This window comes from Ovis aries, chromosome 7 (assembly GCF_016772045.2).
Source record: "Ovis aries strain OAR_USU_Benz2616 breed Rambouillet chromosome 7, ARS-UI_Ramb_v3.0, whole genome shotgun sequence".
Lineage (NCBI taxonomy): Eukaryota > Metazoa > Chordata > Mammalia > Artiodactyla > Bovidae > Ovis > Ovis aries.
Window position 1 is genome coordinate 83425584 of NC_056060.1, and position 13701 is coordinate 83439284.

The following is a 13701-nucleotide window of genomic DNA, read 5'->3' on the forward strand; positions in this document are numbered from 1 at the left end:
TCAGTTCAGTCGCTCGGATAAGGCGCAGGTCAGCGCCATGGCGGCCCAGCTGGCTAGGGTCCGGTGGGGAGCTGTCTTTGCCGCTGCCCAGAAGGGCCCGCGGGTCTCCTGCCGGAGGTGGGCTGGCGCCTCTGCGGACAACGTGTACGATGTGGTGGTGTCAGGGGGAGGCCTGGTAGGCGCCGCTATGGCTTGTGCCTTAGGTAAGCGCATCTCCAGGCCGGCATTTGCGGGGAGCGAGGCCGTGAAGGAACGATGAGGAGTGTGGGAGCCTTGGCACTGTTTGCCCAAAGCCTGAGTCTTGCACATCTTGTGGTCCATTCCCTGCCCAGAGGAACCCCAGGACCCCAGGGGCAAACGTTTGTTCCTTCAGAATTCCGAAGGGTCAAAAGAGGGAGGGACCGTAAGAGTCCTTCCAACACGTGGGGACACAGACCCGCCCAGGGTTATTTCGGTCTGGACACCGAAGTCATCCGGCAGTTGTCTACTGAGCTAGGTTAGGCGGTTTTCTTGTTGATGTTTTTTAGACCGCTTCATTGAGATATAGTTTGCATACCGTAAACTTCACCCACTTAAAAGCATATAATGTAATGATTTTAGTTTATTCGTAGAGCTGTGCAGCCATCGCCACGATGAATCTTAGAACATTTTTATCACCCCCCCCCCCAAAGAAACGCGAACCCGTTAGTAGTCACTGCCCATGCAGCCCGCCCTTTCCCCCGACTCCTCCAGCCTAGTACCCTAGGCAACCACTCATGTACTTTTTCATCTCTATAGATTGGCTTTTTCAGGACTTTTTCATATACGTGAAATCTGCTTAATGTTTTCAGGAATCATCCAGGTTGCAGCATATGCCAGTGTGTGCGTGCTCAGTCGCCTCCTAGTCTTTGCGACCCCTTGAACTGTCGCCTGCTAGGCTCCTTTGTCCCTGGGATTTTCCTGGCAAGAATACTGGAGTGGGTCGCCATGCTCTCCATCGGATCTTCCCAACCCAGGGATAGATCGAACCGGAGTCTCTTGCATTGCAGGCGGATTCTTTGCCGCTGAGCCACCGTGGGGGATCGGGGGGGGGGGGGGGGGGGGGGAGCCCAGCCGGTACTTTCTTTTTATTGCCAAATAGTAAATAATATTTTTGGTGGCTATACATAGCATATTTTGTTTATTCATTCACCAAGTGATAGACATTTGAGTCATTTTCACTTTGGAGCTATAACAAATAATGCTACTAATCATTTCTTGTACATGCTTTTGTTCGTGTAAACATGTATTTTTGGTTGTCTTGGATATAATCTTAGAAGTGGATTTTCTGGGTCATTTGGTAAACTCTGCTTAACGTTTTGAAGAACTACCAGTGTTCTAGAGTGGCTGCACCATTTTACATTCCCACCAGCAATAAATGAGAGGTCTCATTTCTCCACATCCTGGACAGCACTGTATTGTCGTTTTGTTATAGTTATAATAGTGAGTGTGAGGTAACATCTCCTGGTTTTGATTTGTATTTCCCTAATGACTAATGATGACTATTCTTTCATGTGTTTATTGGTTATTTGTGTATCTTCTTTGGAGAAATGTCTGTTCAGAACCTTTGCCCATTTCTAAATTGGATTATTTGTCTTTTTATTATTGAGTTGTGTTTTTTATATTGGATTGGCCAAAAAGTTCATTTAGGGTTTTCCATAACATGTTATGGAAAAACCTGAATGATTCTTTTGGCCAAGGCAGTATATTCTGGGCACAAGCCCCTTATCAGATAAATGATTTGCAGATGTATTCTCCCATTTTGTGAATTGTTTTCTCACGTTCTTGATGGTGTCCTAGGAAGCACAGAAGTTTTTGATTTTGATGAAGTCCAGCTTATCAGCCTCTTATCACTTGTACTTCTGGTATCATGTCTAAGCATTCATTATCTAACCTCCAATCAGGAAGATTCGCTCCTGTGTTTTCTTCTAAGAGTTTTATAGTTTAAGTTGTTACCTTTCAGCCTGTGATCTACCTTGAGTCCAACTTTTGCTTTTCCACGTTTAATTTAGACTGCTCTTACCTTGTGAAGTAGATATTTTCATCTTTTATATGAAGAAACTTGCTTAGCAAGGTTAGGTAATGACCAAAGTCTCACATCAGGCAGAGACAGAGTTTGAGCCTAGGCCAACAAATTCTTTTGCTTTTAACAATTGTACAGTGACTTTCAGAAACTGGATTTGAGTTTTCTGGCTTCCATGGTGGCTCAGATGGTAAAGAAACTGCCTGCAACGTAGGAGACCTGGGCTTGATTCCTAAGTTGGGAAGATCCCCTGGAGAAGGAAATGGCAACCCACTTAAGTATTCTTGCCTGGAGAATCCCATTGACAGAGGAGTCTGGTGGGCTACAGTCCATGGGGTCATAAGAGTCAGACACGACTTAGTGACTAAACCACCACCACCAGTATTCTTGCCTAGCGAATTCATGGATAGAGGAGCCTGGCAGGCTATAGTCCATGGGATCACGAATCATACACGACTGAACAGCTAACACTTTCATTTTTCAATAATGAGAAAGTCTTTGTTGATTTCGGTGTGGGCTGATAGTCACATTTTCCCTAGAAAGTAGGGAAGTTTCCTTTTCTAGGTGACTGGTGGCAAACAGTGCTTTATATAAGCTAATGGGCTTGAGTCTCAAAATCATTTTGTAAAATACAGTTATCAGCACTTGCTATAGGCATCTTTTAAAAGTATCTTGCGTATACTTTTTTTTCCTCTGTGCCAAGCAGCTTGTGGAATCTTAGATCCCGACCAAAGGTTGAAACCTGGGCCTGGCAGTGAGAGCACCAAGTCCTAACTATTGGACTGCCAGGGGATTCCCTATATTCCCACAGTTTGAGAACAAGAAACAGAGAAGAGCTTAATTGTCTTGTAGTGACTTTACCTCTTAACTGTTTATACAATTTTCTATGATATGTACTTGAAAAGTTTTTTAGTCTTACTGAGTTTTTGCTAATTTCATTAATATTTGGTGGTGTGCTATTTTCTTTGTTTAGCAGTTTTTTCCTTCCTGTTTTGTTTTCTTTCTCACCCCATTTGCCCCATCCCAAGGATGGAAAGTTTTTACAAGCGTAGAGAATTCTGTATTGTAATTGTTCATTTTTCTGTTTTTTTTTTCCATAGAAGTATAAATTCCTTAATTCAAGGCTGACTATAAGCAGATACTTGCAAAACAATTCTCTGTGTAAGTTTATGAAAGAGAGGTCATAGGCTGAGTACACCAGGTTATGAGTCGCTGCCTCTAAGTAAGTCAAACCTGCCAAGTGTAGGTTTTCCCTAAAAAATTCACATACCAGCTAATTTCTTGTTTTAAAAGCTCAGAGAAAATAGTGAATGTTAAAACATGAAAATTGAAGCTTGGTGGGAGATTTGTAAGTCTTTGGTACAATTTATTCAGTGAGCAAGTCTCTGCTTTTTTCATATAAGATATAAACAAAGTAAGGAGACTCTGCCCTTGGGCAGGTCCTGCTGAGTCAAGTAAACAACCTGCTTGAGATTTTGTGCTTGCTAGTGTCTCCCCTTGATCATCATGGCCTGTATTCCCAAAAGTATTCTTTGCTAATAGTTTATATGGTGATCAGCTTTTACATTTTGACATCCACTTAATCTTGGATAGCTGCTTTAAAAATGAAAATTGTCCGTGGCCTCTTCACATTTCCCTATAGACCAGTTTATGTTTTCCTTGATTCTTTTCTTCTTTAAACTCACATTAGTTTATGTTTTAGGCTTGAAATGTCTAGTTCCCTCTCAGCATTGTTACTTGTCAATGATATTCTCCAGTAATTTTTTTCCAAGAGAGTTTCCTAAAACAATGATATTAAATAGCTAAAAATAAAATACTGAAAAATAAAGTATTGACCCTGACTATTTTATGTGCTTGGAGATCTTTTTTTTTTTTTGACCAAAGGAAATTTATAAAGTACATAGTGTTATGTATGCATTTGTAGGTGATGAAAGCTAGAAACTGTGAGAGCTAGGATTAAAATCCAGAGTTTCTGGTTTTCATTTCCAGTCCAATGATTGTTTTAAATAAGAAGGAAACTTCCTTTAAAGGAAGTTAAATGATGAAGTGACAGGTCTCTATATGAGATTGCATGTGTTTAAATCCTCGGTCTTGTCTCTAATTCTATCTAGGTAGAACTGTATAAATTACTCACAATTTCTGTACATTGATTTTTCTCATCTCTAAAATTAGGACAGAATAGCTTTTTATTCTTCATAAAATTATATTATGGATTATATCAGAAGATACCATAGTAAACTATATGCACTAGGCATATAGGAGTTAGTAAACATTAGCAGTGATGATAATGATAATAGTGATTCTATGGAACTTTGCTTTTAGATATGCAGGAAAAAGTAAACTATTAATATAATAATCTTGTTAGTCATAAAAGTGACAAATTACTATGGCACTAGGTTGTCATTTGATAAAACTAACTTGGATTCTTTATAGAATGAAATGATTTCAAGGTTAAAATTTAGATATTCACCTATAATTCATAGTTTCATTTAATTCAATCAACAGCTAAGTTATATATGTTTGTGCTTCAACATAAACATTATAGAGGCTAAATGATATTATAGCCTAAAATACGTATTTTTTTTTTTTTTTTTTCTATTTCTGTTCCCCTGGACAAGTATGGGATGGAAATCTGACTCTTCCTAAATGTTTCTTGGTCTGTCATTGAACAAAAATGTCTGTTAAGACATTGAGTATCTCTTTGTGGGTTGAGGAGATAACAGCATATACTACTGGGACATTATTGCAATAAGAAAAGAATTCCTAGCCCCCAAGGAGTTTAGAATCCAGCAAAGGGGAACGATCTGTAAATAACGAACAGAAGGAAGATTGAAATGAAAGCTACCCTAGAGGAACAAGGAACTGACTTCTCCTGGGGGCGGAGGTGTGCGGGCACGGTATGAAGAACACTGCTGTGGAGGCGAGGCTTCAGCGAGTAGGCTCCACAGGGAGCAGGGGGCTGCGGCTTTCAGTCCGGGAGCGGCTACTGTTAGGTCAAGGCCAGAGAAGTGATGGACCGGAAATCACCCGCTCTGCTGAGCGTGGCCAAGGCCGGGGCTCCCATCCTTCAGAGCAGAACCGCTGCCGCACGGCAGGGGGCGCTATGCCTAGCTGGTGGGTTCAGCGCTACTCACTTCCTTTCCCACTGGAGCTGCCCTTGATTTTCACCCTTTCTTTGTTGTATGTTACAATAGCGCCTTTTTTTGTCATTTACATTCCAAAATAAAAAGAGGGGTCAAGGTTTGTGGGGTTTCCCTGACCATTACTAAGTAAAACCTGCAGTGTTTCTTCTCTCTGGTAATTCCATCACAGGTGTTTTCTCCTTTCTTGGTAGTGGCAGCTCACTATTTATCTTTTTCCCTGCACCTTTTTCTGAGACACTGTGGAGGGTCTGTGTCTGTGCTAGTTACCCAGTACCAAAGTCTCCAAGTCCTCTTTTTACTTCACTATACAGATGTTTTAGGACCAGAGTTTTCGGCACCACTGGTATATTTTCTTGGCTCTCTTTTCTTTTATAAGCTCTTTTATTTTTGACTTAATCTTGAGACCACAGTGAATTTTGTTTGTTAGCTTTATTCTTCTGTTGAACAGGATTTGTCATTTTTAGTGACTTAATACTTTTAAGGTTGTAACTATCTGGTATCTAAATACTGCTGCCTGCCTTCTTTTTTCTTTTCTAGGGCATTCTATTCCCTTGTTACGGGTTATGCCATTATTTGCTTCTTTGCACATGGCAGGGGTTGGTCTGGGGAGTTCTTATTGCCACGAGCAGGGTGGTTTACATGACTGAAAAGGTGCTGTGTGTTACTGCTTAGGACTCCGTATGATGTTCCCTTTTTATGTGCCCTGTAATAAATTTGTATCCTAAGCACTAAGGAATTAGTTAATATGATACTTCTCTTGGAAATGAGAGAATAAATTGATTTTTCTAAAATGATATAGCATTTTGTTTCTTCTTTTTTTTTAGGACATGATATTCACTTTTGTGACAAGAAAATCCTGTTGTTAGAAGCAGGTCCAAAGAAAGTGCTGGAGAAATTGCCAGAAACTTACAGCAACAGGGTCAGCTCCATCTCCCCTGGCTCTGCAACTCTTCTCAGTAGTGAGTGGAAGATCTTCTGTCATAGTGCCAGCCTCCTGTCTTGACTCTCTAGAATGTCTCTTAAGGCAGAGTCAGCGGGGCACCTGGCCAGGAGGGAGCTCACCGAGGTGCCTGGGAGAGGTGGGTGGGGGTGGTAAGTCTGTACATGGCTGAAGGTCCCAAGAATTGTTCATGTGTCCACTTCCAGTCTGAGGAAGACTTCCAGCAGACATGTGGGTCCATATGGGCATCGTTTGTGATGTTGGGTCATTATAAATTGGTGGAATTGAAACTATATGAACTAACTGTGACCCTTCACTTAGTGCCAGCATCCTCTTTATTCCCAGAGTCAGCCGTCTGTGGGGCTGGGGAGCCTGAATGCTAAGTGCTTCTAGGGTGTAGGTGGATGTGTGCACGGTTAGCACATGGTCTTCAGGTCTCTGCCAGATGTTGCTCCCTCAAGCCAGCCTATGTGGAACCATCCCATCTAAAATGAGACTCTTGCATCATTCTCTAGCCCCTTATACTGCTTTATTTTTCTTTATGACACTTAGTACCTGATTTTGTGGGAGGGTCTATCTTTCCAGCTAGAATGTCAGCTGCTGAAGGGCTGAGATTTGTGTGGTTTCCCACTTTGTGCTCAGTACCTAGAAGTGTATCTGGCACATAGTAAGTGCTCAATAAATATTTCAATGAATGAATTGCTTTGGTTCTCTAGATTTAAACAAAAAAACCATCTTTATCCAGGGAGTTTGTAACCTCAGTGGGCTTCCCTGGTGCCTCGGACAGTAAAGAATCTGCCTGCAGTAAGGGAGACCTGGGTTCAATCCTTGGGAAGAGTCCCCTGAAGATGGCAGTCCACGTCATTATTCTTGCCTGGAGAATTCCATGGACAGAGGAGCCTGATGGGCTAAAGTCCATGAGGTCACAAAGAGTCAGACAGGACTGAGTGACTAACACTTTGTAACCTCAGTAGGTTGATTTTTTTAACACTTTTTTAGTAACTCAGTAGGATTTTGTAACTCAGTAGGATGACTTTGTAACCTTAGTAGGATGGTGAAGAGAAAGTACAATATGGATCTAATTTCCTTTATTATTTCTCTCTTTCAATGTGATTTGACCTTGATCATGAAAGCTGGGTCTTTTTTCATGCTGTGTAATCAGAACTGGGAAACAGAGTAGCTTAGCTCCTAGCACCAAACAGGGTAGAAGTCGTGAGTATTTCTCTATTATTGAACACTGAGAACAATCGCTCACAAAGGGAGACCCAGAAGGGAGGGAGGTCCCGTGAGATTGCTCTGGTCTGTATGTAGCTCTTTTCTCTCCTAGGTTTTGGTGCCTGGGACCACATCTGCAACATGAGATACAGAGCCTTTCGGCGAATGCAGGTGCCTCCTTTATCACTTTTGGCAAGATATCTCAGTCTGTCTTGAGTTAAAATAATGGAGTACACGTTCTCCAGGTTTTCTGTAAATGTGGGAAGAATTCAGGCAGAGTTTACACTCCATCTCAGGAAGTAGGAGGGAAGCATTCACAAGAGAATTTTCTTCTTACTGTACATCTCCTGCCAGAGGGACTGACACCTTGGGGTTGTTCTGCTTCAGTCCCTTGGGAAAGCGGTGCTCAGTTTCTGATTAGAGCAATACCTCCTTTACCCTGGGTTGTAATACATGCTTTCCCTTTGTGTTTCCAGGTGTGGGATGCCTGCTCAGAGGCCCTGATAATGTTCGATAAGGATAATTTAGATGACATGGGCTATATAGTGGAGAACGATGTCATCATGCATGCTCTCACTAAGCAGCTGGAGGCTGTGTCAGGTGAGGCCCCTGACTCTGCCATCTTCCAGTCACTCTTTGGAAGGAGAACTGGCCTGGAATTATTCTAGGACTTACTGAAAGGATCTTTCCTACAGATACTGATGTTCACCATAAAGAAGCCCTCTGAGGGTTATTTCAGGGTTGTTCTTCCTCTCTCTTTTTAAAACAGCTTTACCCAGGTATGACTTACATACCAGTAAGTGTACACCCATTCTAAGTGTACAATTCAGTGACTTTGCGTTTTTCAGAATTTGCCTCTTCTGGACATTTCATTTAAGTAGACTTATACGATGTGTATTTTTTGTGTCTGACTTCTCTCCCTGAATATATTTCTGAGATTTATTCATGTTGTAGCATGAGTCAATGCTCCAGTCTCGTGTGCATGTATCACACCTTGTTTATCCATCATCAGCTGATGGACATTGGGTTGTTTCCACTTTTTAGTGGTTGTGAATACAGCTAGGGACATTTGTGTACAAGTTTTTGTGTGGATATATGGTTTATTTCTTCTGGGTGGATTCTTAGGACTAGAATTGCTGGGTCATGTAATAATTCTATGTTTAACATTTTCATAAATTGCCAAACTTGAAAGAGGCTGCACCATGTAACTTTACTGCCAACAAATTTAAGAATTCCAATTTCTCCACCCCTTGCCAAAACTTACTCCCCTTAGCCTTTCTTTCTTTTTTTTTTAAATAGCCATTCTAGTAACTGTGGTGAAGGCAATGGCAGCCCACTCCAGTACTCTTGCCTGGAAAAATCCCACGGATGGAGGAGTCTAGTAGGCTGCAGTCCATGGGGTCGGGAAGAGTCGGACACGACTGAGCAACTTCCCTTTCACTTTTCACTTTCATGCATTGGAGAAGGAAATGGCAACCCACTCCAGTGTTCTTGCCTGGAGAATCCCAGGGATGGGGGAGCCTGGTGGGCTGCCGTCTGTGGGGTCGCACAGAGTCGGACACGACTGAAGTGACTTAGCAGCTTAGCAGCAGTAACTGTGAGGTGGTGTCTCATAGTTTTGATTGTATTTACCTGATGACTAATCATGTTGAGTATCTTTTCAGATGCTTGTTGGCTGTTTGTGTATATTTTTTGAGAAGTGTCTATGCAAAACCTTTTGCCCATCTAGAACTAGATTGTCTTTATTTTTTTAGTTGTAAGGGTTCTTTGTGTAGTCTGGCTATAAATTCCCTTTATATACATATATGTGTGTGTGTATATATATATATATGTTTTATAGATATTTCAGGGTTCTGGAGGGAGAAAAATTGGAAGCAACTTAAATGCTTTTTGATATGAGAGAATTGTTCATCCATGGAATGAACTTCCATGTAGTTTTAAAAGATAACTTAGATCTAACAGTCACTTAGAAACATGTCCCACAATATACTGGTGAAAAAAAGTCTGTGTTGCATGATCCCACTTGTATGTGTGTGTATGAGGGGGAATGGTGTGTGTGCATGTACAAACATAGGAAATTACCTGGAAAGCAATAGAACAAAGCTTTAACTGTAGCTATATCTGAGTGGTATGATTAAAGGTGATTCTCCCTGCCCTCCCCCCCTTTTAAACCTTTATTTGTAGTTCAGACTTTTACACCAAGTAAAAGTAATAAACATATAATTTTTATGATCAGAAAAGTAAAATGTCTTTCGGGGAAAGGAAAACCTTATGAAATCTAGAACCTGTTTGAGCCTGTGGTATTCCCCACCCTGTTTGTCTGAAAGCACATGTGGGTTCATTTGGACACAGAGTGAAAAAGAAACTAGAGGAGCAGGAGTAGGGGAAAAAAGAGCGCCTGGTCAGGTGATAAGTCAGTGAGAGATTCTCCCCTCACACACACACTGATTCAGCCCTGTGATCTCTGTCTTTTATTAGCTCTTAGACCATAACATTGATCACATGGGTTTTTTTTTTAAGGTCTTTACCTTTCTTATTTAGGAGTCAATGATAAGATAAAGATAAGCTGTCTTGCAACCTTGCTTTATTTAGTTACTGAGTTTTTTCCTCAGACTCTGGGCCAACTGTCTAATGTTTTGTTTTCTCTCTTCTGACCTCCCTAGACCGAGTGACCGTTCTCTACAAGAGCAAAGCAATCAGCTATACCTGGCCTTATCCATTTTCCATGGCAGACTCCAGCCCTTGGGTTCATATTACCCTAGGTGATGGCAGAACCCTCCAGACCAAATTGTTGGTAGTTGAAGATTCTTATTTTGCCAGGGGTCTTTCATATCCGCATCTTATTAGTCTGTGGTCTCTTGTTTTAGATCTTAGCTCTAGTTGAAGTTGATTTGAGGCAAAGCTTTTGGCTATAAGGACCTGGACCCACTCAGACCAGCTCCAGTTGGGATGGCCCTATTGTAAGTGCTGCACAGGAGGCAATCTCTCAGACCACCATATATCTTGAAGTAAAGGATAGCTGGCCTTACAGGGACAGGAATCAGAGGGTCAGAAAATGAGCCCTTTCCCTACCTCTCGGGAATCCTGCAGTCACTCATCTTGCATGTCCCATTTTCTTTCTTTCTGCTCATCAGCTTCCCCTTTTACATGGCAGCCATTCTCAGCCTTATATCAGGACTGTTTGGCTCCAGTGTCTGCCTTGCTGCTTTCTAGTTCAGTATGAAGAGACTTTGGCTGAGTTTAACCTATGGCTGGCCCTTCTTGGGTCAGATGTCCAGCTGTGGTCTCTTCATTGAAGCTGGGATCACTTATGTAGGGCTTCTCCTCTAGGGGCTGGGAGTGAGGTAGGTGTGATAAAGAGTTGCCTGCCCCAGATGGGGTTGCCAACAGTTGGAACTAGAGAAAACTTTTAGGAGGCAGGGACAACCTTCTGGAATAGTTTTGTTACTTAAGAGGTTGGCAGACTCAGCAGGCTCTTGTCTGCACACAGATTGGTGCAGACGGTCACAACTCAGGAGTGCGGCAGGCTGCGGGAATCCGGAATGTTAGCTGGAACTATGACCAATCCGCTGTTGTGGCTACTCTGCATTTATCAGAGGTAAGATCCTGAGCCTACCATCGGCAGCCCTGCTCATGCCTAACTGGGACTGGGCACTCCTGACAAGGACTTTTCTCCTGTGTGTTGTAGGCCACCGAAAACAATGTAGCTTGGCAGAGATTTCTCCCCTCCGGGCCCATTGCTCTGCTTCCGGTAAGATGTCCTTCTGGCTTGTCTTCTTAAACATGTCAACCCTTCGCCTTTTAGAACCTCACTTCACTCAGCCTTTTGCTGGTTGCAAGGGGCTATGCCCACACTAGCTTTGTTACCCCTTCTTATCGTCCCTGAGAGCTCTTAGGAACCGAAGTGTCAGCCCTTGGCATTGATGTTCTTTTGACACAGCTCTCAGACACTTTGAGTTCCTTGGTTTGGTCCACATCCCATGAACATGCAGCAGAGCTGGTCAGCATGGAGGAGGAGGAGTTTGTGGATGCCATTAACTCTGCCTTTGTGAGTATCACCTGCCAATGATGCGTTGCGGGGATAGATACAGAAAGATAGTTCTGAGTAAGAAGAAAGTAATAATGAATACACTGCCCCTTTGGACTTGTACCACTTGATCTAGGTTACGTGGGGGAGAGGCTTCAGGAAAATGTAAAACCACAGAAATTGGCTTGTGTGCCCTTCTGAGGGTTGTGGGCTGCTGCTCTGCTGACTGAAACAGCTGCCTGGGTGGAAGTTACTTGGATAAGTAACTTTTTTTGAAGTGATAATACTTTGATCAATTTTAACAGAAGCCAGCAAGAACAAAAGGAACTAAATGTACTAAAGGGGCTTCCAAGATAAATGAGGACCCTTTCTGGGTCACTTAGTATATGTTCCTGGCATAAGGCCTTTGCAGTACATTCGTTCAGGAAGTTACGAGTGCTGCTATGTAGATGGCGCTGGAGTTAGACAAGTGAGATATAGTCCCTGCTTTCAGGAAGTACAGAGTGAGGAAGGACACAGACATGAGTTAGGGTCCAGTGTCGAGTTTGCATAGGGTGCTATACTATGGAGCTTGAAGGAGAACAACAGACACAGAGGACCGTTTGGAGGTAGGTTTACAAAGCGATGGTAGCTTCTGGATACTCCTGATGAGCTAGAATTGAGGGGACATTCTAAGCAGAGGGGAGTGTGGAATCAAGAGCATGCTGTAGAGAGAGCTGCTTTGTGGCTGGCACATGCATTTTGAGGGTTAGGAATGGTTGAAAGATGAAGCTCAGAGGTAGGCAGGGGCAGCTCATGAGCAATTTGGCTTGATCCTACAGCTTGTGGGGAGTGATAGGGAATTGCATTTTGCATTCATTTGAGGAGTTGCAACTTGTGGTACCACTACCCATGGCTGTGGTTATAAAATGGTTGCCTTGTTGAATGTTTTAACTCCCCACTGGAATCGCTGATGAACTTTCACTTTGTTTTGTGGTCGATACTACTCAGTGGAGTGATGTGAACCACACAGACTTCATCGACTCAGCTGGCTCCATGCTGCAGTCCGCGGTTGCCTTTCTGAAGCCCACTAGAGTCTCAGCTCGCCAGCTGCCCCCCAGTGTAGCCAGGGTGGACGCCAAAAGCCGAGTCCTGTTTCCTCTTGGGTTGGGACATGCTGCCGAGTACGTCCGGCCTCGGCTGGCCCTCATTGGGTAAGACAGTAACAACACAGCGCTCCCTTTTCCCTCTGGCTGGAGGCCACACCTGAACTCTGCTTTATTCTTAGGGATGCAGCCCACAGGGTCCATCCACTTGCAGGGCAAGGTGTCAACATGGGCTTTGGGGATATCTCCAGCTTGCTTCATCACCTCAGTACTGCAGCCTTCAATGGCAAAGACTTAGGTAAGGATTCAGTGTACCTTGGAGAAGTATCCCAAGCTCATATAATATGGGAAGACTGCGAAAATGGCTCCTCAGGAGCCAGATATAGTGGGCATAAATGCATCTGGATTGCTAGGAAGGAAAATAGTACTACAGAATTAGGGAGGTAACCTTGCCTTTTCCCTCCAGGCTCCATGAGCCACCTCACAAGTTATGAAACAGACAGACAGCGTCACAACACTGCTCTTCTGGCTGCTACCGACCTACTGAAAAGGCTCTATTCCACCAGGGCTACCCTCCTCGTGCTGCTCAGGACCTGGGGCTTGCAGGCTACAAATGCAGTGCCTCCACTCAAAGTAAGAGAGCTCTCCCGGATCTCCAAGAATCTTGCTCACTGAGGAATGACTCGGCCAATGACTCTTTAATTTCTTTGGATTAATTTTCTTGGCTATTAAATTATAATCTTTATCTGAATACCTTCCCCAGTGGTTATGAGCAGAAATGTCCCTGCTGCGCTTTTAGGCATTAGCCCACATGCAAGCAGTAACTTGATATAAAATAGTGAATAGGGGTTCTTAAAGATGCTTAAACTCCTTTTGCTGCTGTCCAGCTTCTTTCCTGAGAAACCTCCATTAAAAGTTACTTTGGAGGGACCTGGAAGGAGAATCTATCTGGAACGTTCACCAATTTTTGCTTCAATCACTTTAAATATTTTAAAGTATTATCTTCACCTGCCTTCATATGTTAAAATGTCAAGAGTATCACTCACTTGATTTCATTTTATCTCTAGGAACAGATTATGGCCTTTGCAAGCAAATGAATACTCTTCTTCTGGAGATTATGTTGATGAAAAATGAATATTGAACATCTTTTGCCAAGACCATAACGTCATTTCAAAATTTAATAAATTTACATTAGAATTCTTCTGTCTCTTTTTCTCCTCTGCTTAATGAACTTTTGGAGCCCAAATAAT

The 13701-nt window shown here is 42.8% G+C and overlaps 1 protein-coding gene across 4 annotated transcripts; it reads left to right on the top strand.

The window, feature by feature from the left end:
• Positions 1–19: 19 nt before the first annotated feature.
• COQ6 (coenzyme Q6, monooxygenase) lies at positions 20–13651 on the top strand. Of its 4 annotated transcripts, none has more exons than XM_004011068.5 (12): positions 20–203; positions 6009–6143; positions 7452–7510; positions 7816–7939; positions 10003–10133; positions 10830–10937; positions 11028–11090; positions 11280–11387; positions 12357–12559; positions 12634–12749; positions 12918–13084; positions 13519–13651. In XM_004011068.5, exons 1-12 carry the CDS (start codon positions 38–40, stop codon positions 13546–13548), a joined length of 1410 nt encoding a protein of 469 aa, XP_004011117.2. In that variant the 5' UTR covers positions 20–37; the 3' UTR covers positions 13549–13651. The 4 variants fall into 4 exon arrangements, with proteins under 4 accessions (XP_004011117.2, XP_027827807.1, XP_060274281.1 ...); XM_027972006.2 differs by having other exon boundaries at positions 13018–13084; XM_060418298.1 differs by having other exon boundaries at positions 12918–13651.
• The last annotated feature ends 50 nt before the right edge of the window (positions 13652–13701 follow it).

Excerpts from the sequence above, each read along its gene's own strand:
- COQ6 (XM_060418298.1), top strand. The coding sequence starts at position 38 with ATGGCGGCCCAGCTGGCTAGGGTCCGGTGGGGAGCTGTCTTTGCCGCT. Across the intron at positions 7,940-10,002 it reads GCAGCTGGAGGCTGTGTCAG|ACCGAGTGACCGTTCTCTAC; the intron begins GTGAGGCCCCTG and ends TGACCTCCCTAG. Across the intron at positions 12,560-12,633 it reads CCTCGGCTGGCCCTCATTGG|GGATGCAGCCCACAGGGTCC; the intron begins GTAAGACAGTAA and ends CTTTATTCTTAG.